The sequence below is a fragment of the Sprattus sprattus genome, assembly GCF_963457725.1.
Source record: "Sprattus sprattus genome assembly, chromosome: 16".
NCBI classification, from domain to species: Eukaryota; Metazoa; Chordata; class Actinopteri; order Clupeiformes; family Clupeidae; genus Sprattus; species Sprattus sprattus.
The window spans coordinates 27,892,026-27,919,138 of NC_137914.1; the positions used below are offsets into that span (position 1 = coordinate 27,892,026).

A 27,113-nucleotide genomic window follows, 5' to 3' on the forward strand; every position below is an offset into this window, starting at 1 on the left:
GCAAACTTCAACAGGCGACATCGTGCAAAGCCACTCAGCCGTCTCCAGGTCAGGAGGTGTGGGTGACCGACACAAAAACACCAGGGACTGTGATCCAGAGTCACACCTCGCCGAGATCTTACCTTGTGGATGCGCCACATGGGGTGGTAAGACGCAACCGCCTGCATCTTATACCACTCCAGTCTCCGTCACAAGACGAGGCTGGACAGCAGCAACAGGAGCCACTGCCGGTCCTAGAGCAGGGTGACACTCCACCTGCTTTGGGGTGTCCTGTTCCCTCTCCGGGGGTTTCCACTCCCAGAACCAGGTCTGGGAGAGCAATTATACAGCCCACTAGACTGAACTTATAAGTGGGTGACAAAAGGAAAAAAATGTTCAATGTGAAAAAAAAGATTTTGTCATATGTTCATGCTGAGCAGAAAATGTTTTTCCAATGTACCAGTTTTACAGGGGAGATATTTACTTCAGAAAATAAGTTGGAAAATGTTATGTTTAGAAAGAGTATCAGTTTACCAGGATTTGTTTAACCCTGTTTTCTTTCACAGGTTTTAATGGACTTTGAAAAAAATGTCTACTGTGTGACCTGTCTACTTTCCCAATACAATAACCGAAGTAACTAATTTGTAAAATCCAAAATATTGTTGATATATATTCGCCAATGGTGTGTGTTCGCGCCTCACGCCTCAAACTCGCTTGCACTATAGAGCCCATCTACCTTATGCCACTGACAGGGCTCGTCATAATAGCAGGCACCGGGGCCAGTTGTATCTAGCCAATCACACTTGCGCGACACTTTGTGACGACTTCAGCGCCAGTAGAAATTTCTCCATGTAGCCGACAATTCAAAACGACGGTTTAAAGTGTCGTCCATGACGTAATTTGTGTTGGCGACCTTTTCAAAAGTGTCGTCTACCGAAGTATAAATTGGCCTTTAGCAGCACCGGCAACATCAATACCTTCTGAAAGTCTGTTTGGCAATGTTATTTTTCAATAAATTAAAAAATTTGCATAAAGCAAGCCAATCCACTTTTCCATGTGATAAGAGCATTAAAATGGAAAAAAAATAAATATGGAAAAAAAAAAATGAAGGGACAGTTAGAATAAATTATTTTTTCATCACCAATTTTCCATATATGAAATGTCAGGTTTATGTTTATCAATAACATACTTGTTAAGAGGGAATTGTGTGACAAGCCAAAAAACTATATGAAACATGTAATTAGTGTATGTGCAAAAGTAATCTAACCCCCAGCTGCATTGGTAAAGTCAAGAAGGTAACAGATTCGGGGAAAAGCTATAATACTTGGGAAAGCTATAAGACCATCTCCAAAAGGTTCCAGCTCCATCCATCCACTGTAAGACAAATAATGTACAAATGGAGGGCATTCAACATGACCGCGACTCTGCGTAGAAGTGGACGCCCATGAAGACTATCACCAAAAAGCACCAGAAGAATAATAAATCCGGTAAAAGCCAACCCACAGATCACCTCTAAAGAGTTGCGGACCTATCTGGCAGCATCTGGGGTAAATGTGGAGATGGTGCTTATTGGACCTCCACATTCAACCCAATGTGCACAAGGGTCCTGGTGCATGAGTGGGGGTGTAACGCTGTGGCCAGTTTCCAGGACACACAGGCTCCAGGGAAACGGTGTGGCACCCCCTCACTCAATGGAGCTCTCTTGTGGGGAGGTTGGTGTGGCTGAGACATACTAGGAGCGTTGTGGGACCTGAGGGACCTGTTAGAGTCTAGCAGACTAGACTGTGGGTTCTCAGATCTAGTTGCGTATAGGCTGGATGTTGCAGCAGCTGGAGCAGCAGACACACAAACAGTAGACACATCTGGCTGAGATGAACCAGCTCCAGGAACCAGGATCCAAAGGACCTGCTGGACTGTGGGCGCTATACATTTTCTGATAAAAACTTTAGTACCACAACAGGCTACCCTGGCAACATATTTTATAGCCTATAGCCTGGAATATTGTAGCCTATGTGTTCAAAATACAGCGGCATCCAGCTGTGCATGCTGTTGTGCAGGCCACTCACAAGACCTAGGGACCACAGAGAGGTCCCCCAATCGGGTATTCCCAGAGTTCTGAGGGGTGCATGCACAGTCATCATCAAGCAGTTCATCGGACGATTCACATTCAGATACATTCATGTTCGTCCTTGCCGTGCGTCTTTAAGATAAAACCACCGATTCATAGTTCAATGTCAATCCTTTACACGGATCATTGCATCACTGTTCAACATATCACAGTTCATCTTAGTCAATATTCAATATTCAGTCAATATTCATTCTATCATTGTCATCCAATTCATGTCAATCCTTTACACAGATAATTATATCACGGTTCAATGTTCAACAGTCATTTCATGTCCATCCTGCCATTCAAGGCTTGAGATTGTGTGTACAATAAGTACAGTAGTTAAATCCATCATCATTGGGACTTTCCTTGACATCCATCATTGTTCTAGCCATAATAAACATACCGGTAACCCTTTACCCTTGCGTTCCTCAGCTATCACACACAGTTTAAGTGGACGCACGCCAAATGTCATGATATTTCTCCAATAGGGGGCCCTGCAGCGGACACATTTAGAGTCTCACCTAGTTTCTGTGCCTGTGATGGAAAGGTGCAAACTTTTCTCAAACTTTAAATCTGCTTGGACCCTGATGATCACTGCTGTTGATTGTATTGTAACTTTTTTAAATTGGCCAAATTCACCACCCTTTTTTGAAATGCAGGATTTACTTTTGAGGGACTGTTTGAGATCCACAGTATGTCAGTTGCATGTACTGAACTCTTTATTCAACTAGGCTATGCCAAGGTAAAAAGAGTCTTTCATTCTATGGCACCCTTAAGAAGATACAACTTCCTCTGGAACATGCCATCACACCCACTGTGACAATGAAGGGGGCAGTGTGTGTGATGGTCTCAGGCTGTTTTGTAGCAGGTAGGGATGCAAACACATGTATGGTCAAAAAAGAGAGAGGTAATCGAAGCCCTCGCCCCGCGGCAAATATCTATCTATAAATCCAGAAATCTCTGTGTGTCAGTCAGTCAGTGTGTCAGTCTAGGGCGTACCTCCCTGACGTTAGTTACGTTAGTTGTAGCTTACGCATGTCATGAACCTATGCATCCTTGATTTTGAAGATTTTTGAATACATAGTTTGCGAGGTATTTGTATTTTATCATTTCCCGTAGGCACTATGGGTCATCGTTTCCCGTAGGCACTATGGGTAGTGAGGCATTATGGGTAGTGTAGTAATTCAGAGAAAGAGGTGAAATGCATTTGTGGAGGGCGCCGCCCAGGGTTTGTCGCGTAAAATTGCCTATAGTGTTTGTGGAGGGCGCCGCCCAGGGTTTGTCCCATAAAATTGCCTATAGTGTAGGCCATTCATGAGGAACACACACTTCAACCTGTGCATCCTTGATTCTTAAGATTTCTGAATTGATAGTTCGCGAGGTATTTGTATTTAATCGTTTGCGTCAGGCACTATGGGTTATCGTTTGAGTATACACCGCTACAAATGGTAGCTTATATTGATAAGCCTCGAGGCTTTCAGATTGTCCATTGCTTTCCCATCTGTTGCTATTAATTAATTAATTTATTTATTCACACACCCCCCCGCACACACACACACACACCCCACTCCACAACACACACAAACACACACACACACACACACACATATATACACCCTCTGCCAGCACTTGCATTATCATCAAAGATACCAACCCACACATCACCTCTAAAGAGTTTCGGACCTCTCTGGCAGCATCTGGGGTCAATGTACATGGGTCTACAATCAGACGAAAATTGTTGGTTTTGATCGTGACCAAATAATTTGGACTCATCTGTCCAAAGAAGGGACTTCCAGAAGGCCTTTGGTTTATCCAAGTGCTCTCTGGCAAAGTTGAAATGGACAGTTTTGTTCTTTCTTGAAGGCAGAGGCTTCCTTCTAGTAACCCGATCATGAATGTCATGTTTATTCAATTTTCGTCTGATTGTAGACCCATGTACATTTACCCCAGATGCTGCCAGAGAGGCCTGAAACTCTTTAGAGGTGATGTGTGGGTTGACTTTTACCTGATTTATTCTTCTTCTGATGCTTCTTGGTGATGGTCTTGATGGGCGTTCACTTCTAGGCAGAGATGCGGTCATGTTGAATGCCCTCCATTTCTAAATTATTTGTCTTGGATGGATGGATGGAGCTGGAATCTTTTGGAGGTGGTCTTATAGCTTTCCCAAGACTGATGGGCTGTCAGTACCTTCTTCCTAATGTTCTCTGATATCTCGTTTCTTCTCGGCATTGTTGATCTGTGTGGGTACACCTTGGCACTACAGTAGTTTGGTTGATTTCCTCTCTTTTAGTTTTAAGTTGCCCTACCCTTTTCCTAAGGATGTCTCAGTTGATTGGTTTGCTTAATTGACTAATTAAACACCCAAATAGGTTTCACCGAATCTGTTACCTGCTTGACTTTACCAATGCAGCTGGGGGTTCACTTACTTTTGCGAATACACTTATTCCATGTTTCATGTAGTTTTTGGCTACTCAAACAATTCCCTCTAAACAAGTACATGCAAAATGGTAAACATTAACCTGACATTTCATCTATGGAAAATTGGTGATGAAAAAAATGAAAAATCATGGTAAAACAACAGAAAACTCTTAAGTGCTCAAGGGGTTCACTTACTTTCAAGTGGCACTGTATACCTAGAGCAACATTCTATCCCCCTTTAGAATATTGATTCAGCATACAGTACTGTGCAAAAGTTTTAGGCAGGTGTGAAAAAATGCTGTAAACTAAGAATGCTTTCAAAAATGGAAGTGTTAACAGTTTATTTTCATTAATTCTTCATAAATTAACAAAATGCAGTGAAGGAACAGAAGAAAATTCTAAATTAAATCAATATTTGGTGTGACCACCCTTTGCCTTCAAAAAAGCATCTATTCTTCCAGATACACTTGCGCACAGTTTTTGAAGGAACTCGGCTGGAAAATTGTTCCAAACATTTTGGAGAACTAACCGGATGTAGGCTTCCTAAAATTCTTCTGTCTCTTCATGTAAACCCAGACAGACTCGATGATGTAGAGATCAGGGCTCTGTGGGGGTCATACCATCACTTGCAGGACTTTCTGTTCTTCTTTAAGCTGAAGATAGTTGTTAATGACATTGGCTGTATGTTTGGGGTTATGTTCCTACTGCAGAATACATTTGGTGCCAATCATACGCCTCCCTGATGGTATTGCATGATGGATTAGTATCTGCCTGTATTTCTCAGCATTGAGGACACCATTCATCCTGACCAAATCTCCAACTCCACTTGCAGAAATGCAGCCCCAAACTGGAAAGGAACCTCTACCAAGATTCACTGTTGCCTGCAGACTCTCATTATTGTACCTCTCTCCAGCCCTTCGGCGAACAAACTGCCTTCTTCTACAGCCAAATATTTCTAATTTTGACTCATCAGTCCAGAGCACCTTCTGCCATGTTTCTGCACCCCAGTTTCTATGTTTTCGTGCTTAGTTCAGTCACTTGGCCTTGTTCCCTTGTCGGGGTAGAGCTTTTTGGCTGCAACTCTTCCATGAAGACCACTTCTGGCCAGACTTCCCCGGACAGTAAATGTCTGTACCTAGGTACCACTGGTTTCTGCCAGTTCTGAGCTGATGCCACTGCTTGAAATCTTCCGATTTCGTAGGTAAATAAGCTTGATGTGTTTTTCATCAGCTGCATTAAGTTTCCTTGGCTGACCACTGCGTCTACGATCCTCAACGTCTTCTTCAAAAGTGTTTGAGCTGCACATTTTGAAACCCCTGTCTGCTTTGAAATCTTTGTCTGGGAGAGACCCTGCTGATGCAGTATAACTTTGTTGTGTCTTGTTGCTGTGCTCAGTCTTACCATGTAAATGGATAAAAAATAAACATTTATTGTTTACATTTTTCAAAGCATTCTTAGTTCATAGTATTTTTTCACACCTGCCTAAAACTTTTGCACAGTACTGTATATATCTACAGCAACATGCTATCCCCCTTTATAATTTTGATTCATATAAACCTACAGCGACATGCTATCCCCCTTTAGAATATTGATTCAGCATATACAGCCGCGGAAAAAATTAAGAGACCACTTCAAAATGATCAGTTTCTCTGGTTTTACTATTTATTGGTATGTGTTAAAGTAAAATGTACATTTTTGTTTTATTCTATAACCTACTGGCAACATTCCTACCAAATTTCAAATGAAAATATTGTCATTTAGATCATTTATTTGCAGAAAAATGACAATTGGTCAAAATAGCAAAAAAGATGCAGTATCTTCAGATCTCGAATAATGCAAAGAAAACAAGCTCATATTCATTTTTAAACTACACAATACTAATGCTTTAACTTAGGAAGAGTTCAGAAATCAATATTTGGTGGAATAACCTTGATTTAAAATCACAACTTTCATGTGTCTTGGCATGCTCTCCACCAGTCTTTCACATTGCCGTTGGGTGACTTTATGCTACTCCTGGCGCAAGAATTTATGCTACTCCTGGCGCAAGAATTCAAGCAGCTTGGCTTCTTTTCATGGCTTGTGACCATCCATCTTCCTCTTGATCACATTTCAGAGTTTTTTTATGGGATTCAGGTCTCGAAATTGGGCTGGCCATGACAGGGTCCTGATCTGGTGGTACTCCATCCACACCTTTACTGGCCTGGCTGTGTGGCATGGAGCATTGCCCTGCTGGAAAAAACACTTCTCAGAGTTGGGGAACATTGTCAGAGCAAAAGGAAGCAAGCGGGACAACGTTGTACTTTGTCTGGCTGAGGTTTGTAAAAGACCATAAGGATTGAAAAAAGCGGGCTGGAGGTTCTTCTAAGTTCGTCTTCTCTGATGAGTCCAATTTCACAGTAGGTGCAAGACTCTGTGGCTTGTAGGCCTCTCCAGGTCTCCGTCTAACCATCAGATGACCATGTGTTGGGCAAAGCTGAAAATTGGACTCATCAGAGAAGACGAACTAGAAGACCCTCCAGTCCGCTTTGGTTCAATCCTTATGGTCTTTTACAAACCTCAGCCAGGCAAAGTACAACGTTGTCCCGGAAGAAAAACTTGCTTCCTTTTGCTCTGACAATGTTCCCCAACTCTGAGAAGTGTTTTTTCCAGCAGGGCAATGCTCCATGCCACACAGCCAGGCCAGTAAAGGTGTGGAAAGAGTTCCACCAGATCAGGACCCTGTCATGGCCAGCCCAATATCGAGACCTGAATCCCATAAAAAACCTCTGAAATGTGATCAAGAGGAAGATGGATGGTCACAAGCCATGAAAAGAAGCCGAGCTGCTTGAATTCTTGCGCCAGGAGTAGCATAAAGTCACCCAACGGCAATGTGAAAGACTGGTGGAGAGCATGCCAAGACACATGAAAGTTGTGATTTTAAATCAAGGTTATTCCACCAAATATTGATTTCTGAACTCTTCCTAAGTTAAAGCATTAGTATTGTGTAGTTTAAAAATGAATATGAGCTTGTTTTCTTTGCATTATTCGAGATCTGAAGACACTGCATCTTTTTTGCTATTTTGACCAATTGTCATTTTTCTGCAAATAAATGATCTAAATGACAATATTTTCATTTGAAATTTGGTAGGAATGTTGCCAGTAGGATATAGAATAAAACAAAAATGTACATTTTACTTTAACACATACCAATAAATAGTAAAACCAGAGAAACTGATAATTTTGAAGTGGTCTCTTAATTTTTTCCGCGGCTGTATATCTACAGCGACATGCTATCCCCCTTTAGAATATTGATTCAGCATATATACCAACAGCGACATGCTATCCCCCTTTAGAATATTGACTCAGCATATATACCTACAGCGACATGCTATCACCATTTGGCAGCGTATTGTTGGTCTCAGTTTCACTTTCCAATAAGACAATGACCCAAAGCAAATATCTGGAGAGGAAACAGTCAGCTGAAGTGTCCATCATGCGATGGCGTGCCAAATCACATGATCTCAACCTCTGATGAGTGGCTAGAGCAGGAACACCACTATGAGTCAGTTGAGACTAGAGAAAAAGACAGTTGAAAATACTTTATTTAGTTTGTAACAACCAGACAGAAAAAGTAGGACATTCTTTGTTGCCCCAGTCGTTCGTATCTTACAACATACACACAAACAATATTTTAACTACTAAAATGAACTTCATTGACTGAAACAAAGTGATCATAGCCTGAGGTAATGGTGAACCGCAATAGTGTTGTACTTGTGTTGGCCTGTGGAGGAAATAGATTTGTAGGTATAGTCAATACAAAAAGAAAAAAATAAACATTTAAACAAGTTGACAAAGAAAAGAGATTAAATACAAACTCACTGAGATATTAAGGGCCTGAAGAAGCTCCTCTGTCTGCTCCAGTTCTGAAATGATTGTATTTTTCATTTGAAATCAGATGCAATCAGTAATCAGCTTGAGAGTCTAAACAAGAAGTGTAGTCAATAAGTGTCTTCAAACCCACCTCTCTCTGCAAGTGTTTCAAATGTTCCCACCTCTTCGGAAATACACTTCTCTATTTTGAGACCCTTAACTGAAAATATAAAAAAAACACGTTTTGGTAGTCGTTGAAGTTACAAGCAATTTCTATCCCTAAAGATGCAGTCCATGACTCTGGCAAAAGGTTGATTTGAGTTCAATAGGCAAAGTGACACTCCCTCCCATCCATGCTCCTGAAGCAATGTGTCGATTGGCTGGAATTGTTTACAGCACGGTCAGAGCCAACTATGTTTGTTTCCTACTTTCATAGCCAGGACTGTGTACAAACACTAGAGTTTTTATGACTTTTTTTATTAACTGAACAACAACCTGAATACGGTGAAGAACAAATTGAGGAACAAATTTTGCAAAAAGTGTATTGGGAAAAGTGTAATCGTGGACTGCAGATTTTAAATCAACAACTTTCCGGGGGGGGGGGGGGGTCTTGGCATACCGTTGTAGCTTTGTAAAGAGATGTCAGCTATTTCCGTTGGGCAAGGGAAGCTGATGGTAAAAGCTTGTGGAAACATCCCTGTGGAAATCCAAAAATTGTTTTCATTCCTGTGAGATAAGAAAACAGATGAATAAAATTGGAAACATTTTCTTAGTCATATGAACACCACCGTAACAGAGAAAAATGGATATCCCTTTGGAAAGACATGATGCATTTGCAAGACCTGACTGACGTTCATTCACCTAATGCTGTGAAACAGGGATTTATATCTAGCCTGGATACCAGACCGAACCCTGCCCACAAAATGTGAGGTTGGGAAGTTCGGTCTGGCTCTGTGCCGTTGGGGAGAGATTATCAGAAGGCAGGATTCTGCCGGACCAATCAAATTGTCCGGGCGGGCTTTATACGATGATGGACAGATGACCAACCAACGCTTGAGTTGAATTAACGGTAGAGTCAAAATCGTACCAAGATGGCGGCTTCCCGGGAGCCTGTTAGTGGGACACACTTTGTGTCATTGACAAGATACACTGTAGCATAGCCTGCTGTCAAACACTTGTGGGCAGTGCCTTACGGTGCGAATCCATACCAGCGACGAGACCTGCTTCCATCGTTTTGAGTGGCAGTGGTGTAGCGTGTGGAAATAGCATACAGTCCTACAATTTTCAAACCGTCAAAGACGACACCAAACAATCTCATTGGCCGCTGCCGGGAAAAATCGCTCCTCATTTGCATAAGTTTCAACATGTTCGAATTTTCATGGGTCCCGTCGCCCAGATCGCTGGTCTACGTCACAATGGACTGGCTCCCGTTGAAATGCATTGGGTTTAGAAATCACGTCGCTCATAACGGTGGTATGGATTCGCACTGCTACGTTACTAGAGGAAAAAATAAAACGATTGTTGCGCAACAAACATTTATGAATGACATTTAACACGGTTCATTCATGTAACTGCTGTGAAACAGTACGCAAAACTATGGTTGCATGCCTAACATGTATAAATGACATTTAACATGGTCCATTCAGATCCCAATGCTATTGCGATTTCCTGTTACCGTTGTGGCAAAGGTAATTTTGTGGGCAGTGCCTTACGTTACTAGAGGAAAAAATTAAACGATTGTTGCGCAACAAACATTTATGAATGACATTTAACACGGTTCATTCATGTAATTGCTGTGAAACAGTACGCAAAACTATGGTTGCATGCCTAACATGTATAAATGATATTTAACATGGTCCATTAAGATTGTTACCGTTGTGGCAAAGGTAGTTTTCCATAGTCTATCATCATCATAACCTACATAAGTTTTATGAAGTAGTAGTGGGGGTGGCCGTTGTGTTACTTCTGTCCACATGATTGCCAATCAGTCAAGTATTAATGGAACAGATTTGCAATGTGCAGCAAAACAAGGACACGGTCAGCATTGGAAGGTGTCACCAGCCACCTAGACTTTGATATGCCTTGGTGCTCTTGTAGTTGTGTTGTCCTCATTGTTGCAGTATTGGTCTGCAGGCAGTGCATTTTGCACTTATATTAGGAGAGGGCCTTTACGGACCAAGAGTGCAACATGCAACTGTCTGCTTTTTTTAAACGTCTTTTTTTTATGACTGATGGACACACGCACATACATTTACACACACATCTCCTCTATCTGAACATTCATCAGCTTACCTGACAACTATGCTGAAATATGCTAACGTTTCTTTTGTTGTGTAAATCCACAGTTGAGCTCAAAACTTCTGCTTGTGTCTCAGCCCTAGCTAGCGATTCACATTATGCGAGCTAACAATGCAATGGATTAAAAGAGAGAGAACAAAAATCAGTTTTAGCCTGCATTGAAGGATCAGCTACTCACCCATCAATAATATGTTCTGGTGGATAATTTTTATCACAGGACGTAGCCAAAGACACATATGTGCCAGATGAACGTAAGTCTTTGGTTTTCATCCTTTCGTTATAGTGTTGCCTAGCAGCATTGACAAAACCCGTCTACAGAAAGGCTCTGGTATTGGTCTAAATTCCTGACGCTGAAATTTGTCGTCATCAAGAAGTGCCAAGATGATGAACCAATGATGTTGACTTAGTAGGAAAAAGGCAATGCTGATGTATACCGCCTTGGTTAAAACTTATTATTTATAATAATTCGACGATATAAACGTGTATTTTATCAGGTGCTGTTATGGAACATTCTTGCAACGAAGACCTTATTTCCCGTGGAACAGGACAAGTAGGTCTAGCTATTCTGAAACCTTGGTATAAAGTCGATTTTATCCTGCAACGTTAGCACACCCGTTTGTAAAAAGACGTATTGCTTGGCCAATTATATTATATTTACGGTCATAAACTTACTCACTGCCATCAGTTTCAGCATGTTTACTGTGAAATCGTTATAGACGTAACCAAGAAATAGGCTGCAGGCAGCACATGTTCAAGCTCTTAAGATGTAAAGAGAGTGCACCTGATATAGGTCTGTTAAATGTTTGGCATTGTTTAAAAGTGTGTTCACCGTCATTTATCCAGAGTGACGAATCCGACATCTGGGACGACACGGCCCTGATAAAAGCTTATGACAAAGCGGTGGCGTCTTTTAAGGTAAGCATATTTTTTTTTTTAAATGTCAATGTAACAAGGTGAAACTTGCACTATTCGAGATGATGAAAACACAAAAGTCTGTCTCTCATACATGTACATACTTGCAATTGAAATATATTTGGCTGGTCAAACGGTGCACGAAAAGTACCTTTTTTTTTTACTCTGCTTCTCTTGGGTTGGACACGGGTTGACTTTGGTATGAATGGCACGACCTAGGGTGCTAATAACTATAAAGTTGACCACATTATAACTCTGAAGATAATGCATTAACAAAACTGGGTGCAGATTATGAAAGATACAAAGCCTAAAAGCTCCTCCGAGAAAATACAAAGGCAGGGTTTGAACTTTGAACTTATACCGTTAGACCTAAACATGGAAAAAAAAAGCATAGTTACAAAACTTTATGAGCATTTGTATACATTCTTTACACCACATATGTACAGAGCCCCTAAGGGGACTAGGGGAGGGTTCTTTAATGTTTCTGGTGCGTACCAGAAACTATCCTGTGGGCAAGAGAGAGTTTACCATGCTCACAAGAAAGTATTGACTTACATGTGGCACACACAGAAGATCACCCTGTTCATTTCGGCTTGCAATCTTTTTGTGGGGCTTCGGCTTCCAGAGCTGGCAAAAGACCATTAAGTAAAACTGAATGGGGTGTTACGTCAGTGACCGGAACTAGAGAAAGGTAAACCACTGACTTTAGAGGTAACTACAGTTAAGTTAAGTATGTGCTGGTGGGACAGTTTAATTGTTTAGGTGCTAGGTGATATCTACCACCACTCAGACATAGTATAGTTAAAAGCTAAAATTCCATTTTTGTATTAAGAAGAGCAACCTAAAGGAACACATTCCAGTCAAGATATGTTTAACAGAGGCATTTCTTTGTTCAGTTCACAGCAACAACAAAAAAAAGTCAACAAACATAAAAAAGTAGATAAACAAATCATCAAGACCACTTCAGTTAGCCTACAAATAATAGAAACAATTTTGCACAAAAATGACTATGGGTGGTTGAGAGTTTGCTGGATGAGAGTAGTGTGTGTGTATACACACCCACTGTAAGTCAAACATGGCATCAGTTAGTTTTACCATGAGGCAAAAAAAAACACACTTTGGTTAAACCCTGGTATAAATTTAGGAAACCTACAGAAAACCTTTTCATTGAGTTTGATGAACTCAAAGTTCAATTTCACTTTGAATTTGCTCTGTGTAATTGCTGCTGATTTTACATACACCTATCTGATCTTACATACACCTATCTGACCCTGATCTTACATACACCTATCTGATCTTACATAAACCTATCTGATCTTACATACACCTATCTGACCCTGATCTTTCATACGCCGCATACACCTCATACTTAAGTAGGCTAACTTATATCAGCTGTGCTGCAGAGCTATAGTGAATGTAATACATATAGACCCTTGTACATGCATAGGAGGATCTTGACTGATTTGATGTGATAACATCCTAATGTAGTGCCAATGCAGTGATAACGACAAAATGATGTCTCTAGTAATCCATCTATTTATTTAAGCATTGAAGGTTCGTGCCCACAGTTGAGTATGAGTTTTATTTACAACCCGAATTCCGGAAAAGTTGGGACGTTTTTTAAATTAGAATAAAATGAAAACTAAAAGACTTTCAAATCACATGAGCCAATATGTTATTCACAACAGAACATAGATAACATAACAAATGTTTAAACTGACACATTTTACACTTTTATCCACTAAATGAGGTCATTTCAAATTTGATTCCTGCTACAGGTCAGTTGGGACGGGGGCAACCAATGGCTGAAAAATAAGATTCAGCTGGGAGAACATTTGGCAACTAATTAAGTTAATTGATATCCGGTCTGTAATATGATAAGCTTTAAAAGGGATGTCTTAGGGGCCGATCACACAGGACGCGACTTTTAAAAGCGCGTCGCTAGCAAAACCATTGTTTTCCTATGGTACGGCGCGCCTTTCATGTGCGCCTTTTAAACGCCGCGCCTCGCGCCTTTCTGGCGGTTTAAAGGCGCGCCTAAAAGTTAAAATATTCTCAACTTTAAGCGCAAGGCGCGGAGTCGCACATTTTAGCAGTTTATAACTATGAGGAATTGTACAACTCCAGATGTAAGAATTATTCGAATTCTATACGGCGGACACATGCGTGGACCTGCGTGAGCAACCAATTGGCCGTCTCTACACTATGCCTTTTATAAATGCCTTTAAAACAAATAGGCTAGCTGGCTAGCTAACTGTAGGCACCACTCCACAGGCGCATAGGCGCTTTTCCCCAGGCGCCTCTTGCCAACGCGCTTTCGATGCGACTGCGCTTATAAAAGCGCCCTGTGTGATCGGGCCTTTAGAGAGGCAGGGTCTCTCAAAAGTAAAGATGGGCAAAGGCTCTCCAATCGATGTAAGAGTGCGTAAAAAGATTGTGGAATACTTTAAAAACAATGTTCGTCAACGTCAAATTGCAAAGGCTTTGCAAATCTCATCACCTACAGTGCATAACATCATCAAAAGATTCAGAGAAACTGGAGAAATCACTGTGCGTAAGGGACAAGGCCGAAGACCTTTATTGGATGCCCGTGGTCTTCGGGCCCTCAGACGACACTGCATCACTCATGGGCATGATTGTGTCACTGACATTACTAAATGGGCCCAGGAATACTTCAAGAAACCACTGTCGGTAAACACAATCAGCCGTGCCATCTGCAAATGCCAACTAACGCTCTATCATGCAAAAAGTAAGCCATATGTGAACATGGTCCAGAAGGGCCTTCTTGTTCTGTGGGCCAAGGCCCATTTAAAATGGACTATTTCAAAGTGGAACAGTGTTCTATGGTCCAACGAGTCCACATTTGACATTCTTGTTGGAAATTATGGACGCCGTGTCCTCCTGGCAAAAGAGGAGGGAGACCTTCCATCATGTTATCAGCGTTCAGTGCAAAAGCAAGCACCTCTGATGGTATAGGGGTGCATAAGTGCATACGGTATGGGCAGCTTGCATGTTTTGGAAGGCACTATAAATGCTGAAAGGTATATTAAGATTTAAGGGCAACATATGCTCCCCTCCAGACGACGTCTATTTCAGGGAAGGCCTTGTGAAGTTCAGCAGGACAATGCAATACCACATACTGCAGCTATTACAACATCATGGCTTCATCGTGGAAGAGTCTGGGTGCTGAATTGGCCTGCATGCAGTCCAGATCTTTCACCTATAGAGAACATGTGGCGCATCATTAAGCGGAAAAAATACGTCAAAGATGACCACGAACACTTCAGCAGCTGGAAACCTATATAAGGCAAGAATGGGACCAAATTCCAACACCAAAGCTCCAGACACTCATAACCTCGATGCCCGGACGTCTTCAAACTGTTTTAAAAAGAAGAGAAGATGTTACACCATGGTAAACATGCCCCCGTCCCAACTATTTTGAGACCTGTAGCAGGAACCAAATTTGAAATTAGCTCATTTTGTGCATAACATTGTAAAATTTCTCTGTTTAAACATGTGTTATGTTATCCATGTTCTATTTTGAACAAAATATTGGCTCATGTGATTTGAAAGTCATTTAGTTTTCATTTTATTCAAATTTAAAAAACGTCCAAACTTTTCCGGAATTCTGGTTGTATATACAGCCGCGGAAAAAATTAAGAGACCACTTAACATTTTTTTCCAGTTTTCTGGTTTTACTATTTATTGGTATGTGTTTGAGTAAAGTTAACATTTTTGTTTCATTCTATAAACTACTAGCCTGACGATGTCATACTCATAATTCTAGTCAGAATATGAGTCTGATACCGAACCATTGGGCTGTGATTATGGGGCGTGTTTCAACGAACCAGGAAAGAAAATGCCTATTCGCTGAATTGGATACCTAGAACCAATCAGAGCAACGTATTACCATCTGATAGATTAAACTTTTACCTGATCCCGTAGGAAGGACGGCAAAAACATCTTTTCAATCGACAAATGCCTTGATCGCGTTTCTCTGTTCCTCTTTCAAAATGAATGCGCTGTCAATATCTGTTGAGATATGCCTGCTCAAGTTACTTAATTAGCACTCAAGGCTAGAAGCTACAGTGTGTTTCAATTGGGGTTTTGGTGTACGCGTTACTAATGACCTAACAATAATGGTCTAGAGAGCTTTAGTTAAGACAAACAATATGCTGCAACATTCGTGTTGCATATACACAACTAACCGAGTCAATGTAGACATTAAAAAGTCGTGTAGATAGCTTAATAAACATAAAATATTCCCCACTAAGCTCCCGAGAAGCGGCCATCTTGGTCGGAGTTCGAATCTACCGGTTAATTCAACTCAAGAGTTGGTTGATCTGTCCATCAACGTATAAGGCCCGCCCTTACAATTTGATTGGTTTAGATTGCTTTCTCAACTTTTCTGAAACGTTTAATCCCTCCCAACTAGCTCGACTCCAGACTGAATCTCCCAGACCAAAAATGTTGTGGGCGGAGTTCAGGCTGGTATCCAGGCTAATAAACTACAACATTTCTACCGAATTTCAAATAAAAATACTGTCATTTAGAGCATTATTTGCAGAAAAAAAATACAATTGGTCAAAATAACAAAAAAGATGCGGTGTTTCCAGATATTGATTTCTGAGCTCTTCCGAAGTTAAAGCATTAGTATTGTGTAGTTTAAAAATGAATATGAACCCGTTTCTTTGCATTATTCGAGATCTGAAAACATTCCATTTATTTTGCTATTTTGACCAATTGTCATTTTTTTGCAAATAAATGCTCTAAATCAGGGGTTTTCAACTGGTTTTGTCCCAAGGACCACCATTCTGACTAGAAAGTAATCCGTGGCCCACTGATGTGCCTGCGCGCGTGTGTGTGCGTTCGTTCGTGCATGTGTGACCTGTCAGTGTAATATCTGGGCATGGTGAAGTCCACACAGCCAGTCTATTCGTGGCGAAATGCTAGACAGCGACAGGCTCATATCATTCTCTTGCCCTGTACTTATTTTTCAAGTACGCAAAAACAAATGCTCTCACACAGGTGGTTTGAAAGTTTGCAAAATTCACCTCATTGCTTTTGCAGCACGCTCTGGAAATTCGGTCTGGCAACTTATCCAGAACTTAAGTCATATGAAAATCACGCAACATCTGTTGCATGTACTCAATAAGCTTGGCATATGCCGCAATAGTTTCGACGGCTTCATAGCTTCAGTTGACCGTAATGTTGAACACACGAAACACAGTGGTACCTCCTCTCCGGCTCTGGCTATCATCACTGTTAATCCGTATTTGATGTATTCCTCATTGTTTTTTCTTTGTTGACTTTGTTTCCCTGTATCCTGTGAAGGTGTACCTTTGTCGTGGCAGCCTGTCTCTCTCCTCACTAAACACCGATCCATTGGTGCTTCTGACCAGCTAACTCCACGGTAGAACGAAATGTTAGCTAAGGACAGTAGATAACTTCAGTCGTTCACCAAAAGTTGTACTTTTTCGACTAAACTTCAAAAGTATTCGTAGGCTATGCTTAACTGCAGATGCTTGTCAACTTCGCACGTGAGACTGAACGTTATGAATTATCCGGTATGGCGTGACGTTATGAACGCAATGCATTAACATCAGCAAAGCACAGGCTACCATAGACTGGATAGGTGCAAGGCTACATTCTGTCAGCATGAATCACCTTTATATTATTTTGACATATTTTTCTTATTTCAGTAATCTGGAAATGTGTTGAAATATCAAAGCAAATTATTTTTTATTTTTTTTAATCGCGGACGCCCTGCAATACCGCCGCGGACCACCAGGGGGCCGTGGACCCCCGGTTGAAAACCCCTGCTCTAAATGACAATATTTGTATTTGAAATTTGGTAGAAATGTTGTCAGTAGTTTATAGAATAAAACTCAAATGTTAACTTTACTTTAACTCACCAATGAATAGTAAAACCAGAGAAACTGCTAATTTTGAAGTGGTCACTTAATTTTTTCCGCGGCTGTATATATATATATATATATAATCCATTTTGTCTGTATAATGGCTGTATCTACTTTCACCATCAGCATGCACTGACAGGAGAGGAGAACCCGGAATCCAAACAACAACCTGGGAAGAAACGGAAAAACAACGTAAGGAATAGTTGCAGAAAAAGGAGCAACGCTTCCTCTAGCAAAGAGGTATAGTTGCCATGGTAGCACTGAACTAGTAAACAGTACAACTTTCTGATGTTCTGAACGTTCTGAATAGTTTGCACTGAAACTAGTACACTGTGTTGAAAAAGTTAAACTTTGATTTCCTTTAGTGGAAAGTTGGTGACTCCTGCTGTGCTCGGTGGTCTGCGGATGGGAACTTGTATCCAGCCAGAATTACCTCCATTGATCACAAGAAAGGCACTGGCTTTGTCGTCTACACAACCTACGGCAACAAGGAGGAGCATTACCTTAAAGATCTTCTGTCTGCAGGCACTGTCAAAGAGGAATCACCAGAGGTAGTCTGTCTTCTGTCTGCAGGCACTGTGAAAGAGGAAACACCAGAGGGAGTAGGGCTCTTTGCTTGCCCTTTTCAGATAACGTTACCAACGTTATCACTACTTGGATGTATTGTGTTTCTATTTAAATACTGTTTGCATTGCAGAGTGTACTGAATCTAAGTAACTTAAAATTCAATTAAAAGTAGAGAACAAACTGAAGCCATCTGGTTTGACCAGTCCAAAGAAATAGTTTTTGGAGCTAGCCAGGTTTAATAACCTGACCAATCTCTGTGATGACATTTCAGCATTTTGACTGGTGCCCAAACTGGTGTCTCGGCACTAAATATAAGTCTTTTAAAATCTTCAAGCCACCTTGGCGTTTGAGGCAACTACTAGCAAACAACAAATAAACAGAACTCAACTACTAACAAACAACAAATAAAAAGAACCAAAGTTGATCATTTTCTTTTCTCTGGAATGTGTTTCTATTGGTCACACATCTTAGGGCTAATGAATATTAGGGTCAATTATGAATTTATACCCGTACTAGTTAAACCACATGGCTGACTTGTTTTCTTCCAATCATATGTAGGTCCCTGCGACGGAGGATTCTTCAGCAGAAGATGGTGAAAAGTTTTCAACACATCTGTTAAGTAACGCGTGTCATCCTGGACCATCCTCAGGAGCCAAATCTAGAACGGTAGGAAAAAGTTTTACTCAAGTACTGGGTAGGACTCCCTTTACCACCATAGCAACCTGATTTCTTGATGGCATGGAAGACAAGGTCCTGGAGTTCAACAAGCACATTTTCATGGACTTCATGTCCTATCGCCTTCCTGTATACTTCAGCCAGTTTGGCCGTGCTCCTCGTCATTTTTCACCAACCACATTGTTCACATCCAATATTATAATATATATAATAATATTATATCAGAGCAAGCAGGTGTAAAGGTTTACCAAATAAAGTGGCCACTGTGTTAAGATCCTCTATATCGGTGAAACTAGTTGTGTGCTGGTTTATTAAGTGTAGACATGTAATTGACATTATTATATATTTATGTTTATTATGAAAGTATGTTTATTATAATTATGTTTAGTAATTATGTCTGTCTGTATGTGTCATTATTAGTGCTGTCAAACGATTAAAATATTTAATCGCGATTAATCACATTTTTGTCATAGTTAACTTAAAATTAATCGCGATTAATCGCACATTTTTATCTATTCTAAATGTCCCTTCAATAATTTTTTTTCCATCATTTTTATTTAATATTAATGCTCTTATCAACATGGAAAAGTGGATTGGCTTGCTTTATGCAATGTTTTTTTTTTATTGAAAAACAACATTGGCAAACAGGGTACAAAATTAAATTATAAAGTGCACATTTCAGATAAACAACGACTCAGCCTATAGTGCATTAAAACCATGGCTTAATATTTTCTTTTTTTCAAGTTTGCTGTGAACATAGAAGTCAGGCCTCTTATTTCAAAAACAATGAACCGTAACAGTTAGGTTACCAATTAAAGTTAAGCCTACTACTTCTGTGCTTTCAGCCAGCTGCCTGTTGACATTTTCAGACAACAGTGAAGCTCGCTTCTTTTGCACAAAACAACTTTTAAAGGTAAACTTTCTATTCAGAAGCTTTATATCATCCATTTAGCCGTATCGCGCTCACCATTCACTCTAACGTAACGTTAGCCTAGTACACAGTTTGCGAGGGCAAAATTGTTTTTTTTTAAAATTATTTATTTATTTATTTTTTACAACGCGTTACTCGCGCGAAAAAAAAAATTGACGGCGTTAAAATGGGTTTGCGTTAACGCCGTTAATAACGCGCTAAACTGACAGCACTAGTTATTATGTTTAGAACACTTTACATTTTAAGCTTCCTTACCTTTCACATGTCGAGATAAAAAGAACATCTAAAATACCTGCAAAGGCAGTTCTCTCCCTTTGTGACAAGAAGATCATTGAGACACTGATTCCACCTCACACCAATTGTCTTTGACTTCCATGTTGTCGTTAGGGAGAAGGCAGAAAGTCCAGTCACAGCAAACTTCCTAAATGTGGTTTCCCCCCACTCTTTCCCCCTGCTGCTGTTCCAGTAAGTGTTCTTCATTAAGTCATTCTAAACATTACTTTCTTTGATTCCTAATGTTTGTTATTAGGATAAATGGAACCACAAGATGTTAGTAATTGGGTCCAAGGAAAAAGGGCCAGGTGTTGTGGAAACACCTCCCCAGCAATGCTTCCAGGAATTTAAGAATTCTTGTTCTTTAAGGAAATGCTTGTTTTGATGGGAAATCCCTTTGATGATGACCGCTATAGTGGGCCACATTGGCAAAAGGTGCTGTTTGCCCATTCTGTGTACTTTAACAATCAGTGTTTCCCCTACAATGATATTAGGGTGGCGGCCCGCCCCCCCAACGGCCCCGCCCGCCCCCCCTGGAAGGTCAAGTAAAAAAAAAAAAAAAAAAAAAAAAAAAAAAAAATTTTTTTTTTTTTTTTTTTTTTTTTATAAATATAGCGCCAGATCACAAAATAAGTCATTTAAGGTTACCTTTACCATAAAACATGTAAAATTATACTTATTGACTGCTGTCATTCAAAGAAACACATGAACATCATAATTAATTTAAGTGTTTGTGTCCGTGTCCGCCGCCGCGGCGCATCCGCCGCCGCGGTGCATCGCGCCGCGCCCCTGCCGCCGTCCCCCTCCCCCCCCCCCCCCCAAGCTGTAAACCTAGGGGAAACACTGACAATGGAATGGATATGATGACTGTTAGGTGAAAATTCACCCTAGTTACCTCAGGACTCCGGAGCTGCATGTAAGTATATTTATTAGACAAACAACAACAACCGGGCTCCCCTCCCAGCACAAGGCTGAAAGTGAAGCAATCATAAACACATCTCACAAGGTTTATATAGACAGAAGTTTAGCTTTCAGCAGTGATAACCACGTGGTGGATTTCTGACGTCCGAGGCATGGATGGAAGTTTTGCACAAGATTGGAAAAAGCACAGTTCGACCCTTCTTATCATCTCAGGTCTTAACATGCTCTTGTTCGTATGCAGACTAAGTGGCACCTATTAATCTCACTTACACACACACACACAGAAAAGCCATGTTCCTGCTTTCATAAGCACATGATTCATACAAGGAATATATTAATACACGGCACTTGATTCATATATTCTTAAGTCTTTAACAGTGCTTGGACATTATCTCCATCAATGACCCATTAAAATCCTACTGGGTTGCACAACACTACCATAAACCCATCTGTAGTGTTTGGAAAATAAGCTAGCTAACATTGTTTCATTGCTAGCTAGCTACTACATAAGCTACTAATTTGTTCATGTAGCCGTATTAACTTATATAAGCTATTTGAGTGAGTTGATGAGTAACCATCTAGCCAATTTAGCTGCAAAATGACCCTGTGATTTCACTAGTCTTGCCTTTATTTATGCCAGGCATACCAATGATCCATGTAGCAAAGCAATTCTATTAATTTCATTTAAAAAATCACCCAGAATACAGTAGAATGACCAAATTACATCTTGCCTGTTCAAATCAACTTTTTCTTGTTTCTTGATGCTCTTGAAGAGTGGAGTGCAGTGAGCTTTTCTAGCAGTTCTGATCAAATGTCTGAAGCAAGTTTGAATGTATTTATTTTTTCCATGCCCATGTAGGGGTACCTGTTTTAAATAGCATATAATGCTGTCAAGTATGTCTTGACACTGGAAACCTTCTTGGGCCCCTACCTTTTTGCTATAATGAAATATTTTCTTTTTGCTTTTTTGAGAGCTGTTTTCTTTTCCATATTTGCTACCCAGCTGTTACACAAACTGCCATTCAAAGGTTTGAAAACACTCAAAAAATGACATTTTCCAGTAATGCTCATATATTTGTCCATGAAAAAATTGCTAGTAAATACATACACACACAGCTAGGGAACCAATTGAGACCACTGCCAAATCAGTTTTTCTGTTTTCACTATTTTTAGGTATGTGTTTGAGTAAAATTAATATTTAAGTTTTTATTCTGTGAACTGACATTTATCCCAAAATACAAATCAAAGTATTTGTTTGCAGAAAATTACAACAGGTAAAAACATTTTTTACTAATATTTTACACAATACTAATATTTTAACTTTTGAAAGAGTAAATATTTGATGGAAAAACCTTGATCACATTCATGTGTCTTGGCATGCTCTTCACCAGTATTTCACATTGCTTTGTAGTTTTTAGTTAAGGACACAAGTTAAGTCTTACTTAATTCTTTCTGCTTGACCTTTCCACTTATCTAGATGATTCCCCCGCCGCCTCCGATGATATCTGCCATACTAGAGGAGGATGAAGCCCTGGGTGCCATGTTGATCTCCTGGTACATGAGTGGCTATCACACAGGATTTTACTTGGTATGGGTCAAATTACATTTGCACATTTTTATAGTTATTGCCTCTTCTTAAATCTGCCATTACTTGAATTATTGCAACCATATAATACCATAGTCATTTCTCCAACTACTCTACTCTACTCATGCTCTACAATTTTTTTCAGGGTCTGAAACAGGGTTCTAAAACACAGGAACAAGAATCAAGTTTAGTTAAAAACTCTTCGTGATATGATCATTTAAAGCATATTAAAGATGGCTGCCCAGGTTGAGTGAAGAACATGTGTTGTTCAGTACCACACAACTCTTTTTTTTATGTGTTTTCTTTTTTTTTAAACTTCAGATAGTCTGCATTGGTGTATGTACAAGACTCAACATGGCCTACTCCAATGTATTGCTAAACTTTTGGTCTTTGAACATATAGAGACCTGGTGGTTTATACTTTTCAAATTAATAAAGTGATAGGGGTTTATATCAAAACATAGCCTTGTGTTATAATTACTGTTCACCTATATTTAATTAATAGAAAATGGCACCAGTTTTTCTGAATTGCAGTTCTCATTTAGGATGGATTTTAAAGTTATTGTCATTATTTATGAAGCACGGCATAGCTTGGTACCAGCATGCATTGTCGAATGCCTGGCAGAGTACACATCCCTTGAGATCTTCTGATTCCAGTCTTTTAACTAAATACTATAGTGAGGCAGAACCAAATAAGCTGGTAAGGCAGCGTTCAGTTTTTATGCACCAAAATGGTGGAAAAATGCCTTGAAGTCATTATGTCTATTTATTGTTATTATTCACAGAAACACAGTTGCTGAGGTTCTAATGCTATTTAATGAGTGTGGTGGCATGCAGTGTAAATACCAGCAGTCATTCAGAAAACCTGTCAGAGTCAGAGACCCCTTGGCAACAGCAGGGGGGGGGTGAATGAGTGCAGCCCCGCAACTATTCCCAGCGATACAGTAGCCACAACGAGACGGTGGCACAGGAGTAGAGGTCGACCAATATGGGTTTTTCTATTGCCGATGCCGATACTTAGAGGTCAGGGTTAACCGATAGCCGATATGGGCTGCCGATTTTTTTTTTGGCCGATATCTAAAAGTTTTCCCATTAATTTGCATGCTAAAGCGTCACACAAATAATAAGTAGATGCACACTTTTTTTTTTTTTAACATTTTTTAACATTTATTGAACTCTGACTTGAACCTTGAGTCATACATACGAGTTTTGTTTGGGCGCAAGTGTTTACTGAAATATTCATTTAAAGAAAAATGTAATAAATATTTTAAAACCAAATTACCATAATCTAGTAGTAGTCACACAAATACATAAATAACAAAATAACTGTCATGATGCACAGACTTGCAAGGGCAATGCTAAACCCTTTGTGATCTCACATTCTTGACTATTAACGTTATACTACTTTACTGTGGACGTAGGCTATATACAGACATTGGTCTGAACACATCACTTCATCAGGCTAACGATCCATTTTTATTCGCAAACACGTTGATAGAAACACACGCAGCTGCGCATGTTCTTGAGGTGAATTTTCTTTGATGTAAATAAATTGGAAACTCGGCTATTGTCTGCGTCACCTAAACCACGCTTCTGAACAAATGTCATACACCGTTCTGAGCTGCTCCATGGCTGCTCTGTGTCTCCAAGCACGGAGCTGTCTGCGAGAGGGGCGGAGTAGCATAACGTAGCGCAACATCATCCCGACTCCTCCACCCCACGAACAGAGGGACATTTTTCGACTCAAATACAGGAAAATGTAAGCAGAACTCCTAACATTTGGGCCAACATATTACTGTAAGCAAGCAAGCTGCTACTAGATTTCGAGTATAGTCTTTCAAGTTAACAGCAAGGACAAGTTAACTGTGAGCCTTCAATCAGCTGTACAGGGTTCCCACGGGTCATGGAATTTCTGGAATATCATGGAATTTCATAAAAGTTTTTCCAGACCTGGAAAGTCATGGAATTTTACCATTTTGCATGCACAGTCCTGGAATATCATGGAATTTTCTTAACAGTTGTGTAGAAGCAAAACTCGTGTGCATTTTGTTGCTTTACTTTTTAGTTTTTGTGTACAACTTTGTTTCATACGTGATCCTACAACACTTCACCAGGGACGGTTTGGTTTCGCGCTATAAAATGTGCAACATTCTAGAATGCAAGGTCTTCGTTCGAGCCCAGTGAAGTCTGGCTGGCGTCGGCTTCCTGATGAAACCTGCTATCCACCATTTTGGCCAAAATGAGATTAAACATCAGACTGGACCAAAATCGGATGGGGCATATCCTGATAAAACCTGCAATGTCAATCTTAATTTTGTGGGGTAGCAACGACACAATAAAGAAAAATGCTTAATCCTTTCTTCTGATATATGCTGTGATGAAAACTGCTATATCCCAATTTGGTTAAATGTTGGTTACACCTTTGACCCACGTTGTCGCATTGAAGCCTGTCATGTTATAAAGAGTTATAAAAAGTGATCTGATTGGGTCATACTGAAGTTTTGATGAGATCTGGCATTTTACAAGCCCTTAAAAAACCTGCTATATCCACAAAATATATGTATATATACACAGAATAAAAACCTGCTATCTCCCCTAACTCTGTCCCAAAATGCAACATTTTGATAAAAGTTGCATTTGTTGATTAAATCCAGCACACATCTCTAAATGAAATACAATATTGATGGCACAAGTCAAATTTCTCCATTGCCTAAGATTGCCTCCATTGACTCTCTATTAAATCAGTTTTTTGGCTTTCCTGAAAAAAGGTATAAATGCACATAGCAGGTTTCATCAGGAAGCCGACGTAATATCTGGTTGTGTAAAGCTTCGTATAGACAAAGAACAGCTCTAGGGGTGAATATAATCTTCAGTTTTCATACTTTTAAAAACTTTTTAACATTTCTTTTTACGGAAGTGGTCATGGAAATTCTGTTTTTTGGGTCTGGAAAGTCATGGAAAATCATGGAATTCTATATTTGACTTTGAGTGGGAACCCTGGCTGTAGCTTTATGTTACAGCTCTCGACGGTTCAATGCTTTTCGTTTTTTTTTTTTTCCCTTTCACTAAGTGAAGCAACACTTCATAGTTTACTTGTAACATATATAACCTAGTAAATATGTTACCACCATACAACTTCGAAATAGCAGAATTTAAGCCTTACTTATCTCCCAGGATTACAAGTTTTGGGTTGGGGTCCTTCACATGCTGCCGGTACCAACAAGACGGAGCTGCCCGCGGACATGCCTGACTATAAATCGGCGCTACTAAACACAGATATCGGCCGATGCCGATAGATTAAAAAATGACAAATATCGGCCCGATACAGGAGGTCCACAGATTTCACAGGCTTTCCCAGTGCCTGCAAAGAACGGCTGCTGAGCCTTCCAACAACCTTCATTCAGCCAAAGTAGGCCAGGTAGCTTGGTGTTTAGTCGGTAGGAAACCCCAGTTGCAGGCCAGCTTAGTCGGTGAACAAACCAAAGTGAACAGTGTCCACCAGGTTAAACACAGCCAATGTGACAGAAACAAGTTGAACTAAAATAAATCACTGTTTACAATAATCGAACTGAACTATACTACTAAATATAAAGAAATCAGGAAATGTTTTCATGTAATTGCTGTTATTTTTCATCCTCTAGTATATAATATAAACCATTTTATATAAGACTGATTTTAAGGAAGCAGGTTTTTTCCCATTTATCTCTGCAGCCTGTATTTTGTCATCGTTCATAGTCTGGTGATGAGTAAACCAACAAAACCTTTTGGGGAAGGCATGTTTGGGAAGTTGGAAAGTTGGGGAAGGCATGTCTGAAGAGGTGGGTTTTGAGGGGCCCTTTTAAATGCTGAGAGTGTGGGGGCATTTTTATATAATTTGGTAATGAGTTCCACAATTGTACCATATTCCCTCTGGAGGAGTTGCAAATCAGGATTAAAGATCAGAATTAATGATGATTGACAATAGTCAATAATCCAATGAATCTCATATTCATTTGTATTTTTTGCCTCTTAATTAGATGTAGGTTAGAATGTAAGAGTCTCTGGTTAAGGGTCCTAGAGAGCTGTGAGGCCATAGGTGTCTTTTCACCACCTCTCATCTCAGGTCATCAATATCAGTGTGGTAACATGGATCGAATTACTGGCTTAGTCGGATTGAAATAGAATTATCCATAATATGTATTTGCTGTTTATCCTCTTGGTCTTCCACTCAAAATATTCATAAATATCTTACCTTTTCATTGAGGTAAAATAATTGAAAGAATTTTTTTTTTTTTACATTAAATAAATATTTTCTCCAAAACATCTGTGCCACAGTTATTGGCACCCCTTAATTAAATGTTTTGTGCAACCTCCCTTTGCCAAGAAATAGAATTATCCATTTCATGTAAACACCTTTATTCGAATAATTGCGGTCCGACTACGATCCGATTGACACCCTGAGATAACTTGATCCGATTCGGTTGTTATTCGCGCGCATGAAACGGTATATTGGACTATCATCTGGATTTTGCGTCTTTGCGCATGCTTGAGATCCCCCCTCCCATATATGCATCATACAGTCCTGCTCACCATTATTGGCACCCCTAGTGAATATGTGCAAACAGGCTATGAAAAAATATGTATTTGCTGTTTATCCTCTTGGTCTTCCATTCAAAATATTCATAAATATCTTACCTTT

At 40.0% G+C, this 27,113-nt stretch overlaps 2 protein-coding genes across 5 annotated transcripts; one reads left to right on the forward strand and one right to left on the reverse strand.

Annotated features, from left to right (window-relative positions):
- Positions 1-8,070: 8,070 nt before the first annotated feature.
- Positions 8,071-10,952, reverse strand: hspb11 (heat shock protein, alpha-crystallin-related, b11). Its single transcript, XM_080854667.1, has 5 exons — positions 10,833-10,952; positions 8,976-9,082; positions 8,508-8,576; positions 8,366-8,409; positions 8,071-8,267 (listed from the first exon to the last, which is right to left on the reverse strand). Exons 1-5 carry the CDS (start codon positions 10,922-10,924, stop codon positions 8,178-8,180), a joined length of 402 nt encoding a protein of 133 aa, XP_080710793.1. The 5' UTR covers positions 10,925-10,952; the 3' UTR covers positions 8,071-8,177.
- An 81-nt stretch (positions 10,953-11,033) lies between these two features.
- On the forward strand, positions 11,034-22,888 carry smn1 (survival of motor neuron 1, telomeric). Of its 4 annotated transcripts, XM_080854323.1 has the most exons (9): positions 11,034-11,060; positions 11,149-11,204; positions 11,498-11,569; positions 17,611-17,724; positions 17,850-18,035; positions 18,610-18,717; positions 20,045-20,122; positions 22,329-22,439; positions 22,582-22,888. In XM_080854323.1, exons 2-9 carry the CDS (start codon positions 11,157-11,159, stop codon positions 22,642-22,644), a joined length of 780 nt encoding a protein of 259 aa, XP_080710449.1. In that variant the 5' UTR covers positions 11,034-11,060; positions 11,149-11,156; the 3' UTR covers positions 22,645-22,888. The 4 variants fall into 4 exon arrangements, with proteins under 4 accessions (XP_080710449.1, XP_080710448.1, XP_080710450.1 ...); XM_080854322.1 differs by having other exon boundaries at positions 11,051-11,204; XM_080854324.1 differs by having other exon boundaries at positions 11,051-11,204; positions 17,611-17,676.
- Positions 22,889-27,113: the final 4,225 nt, after the last annotated feature.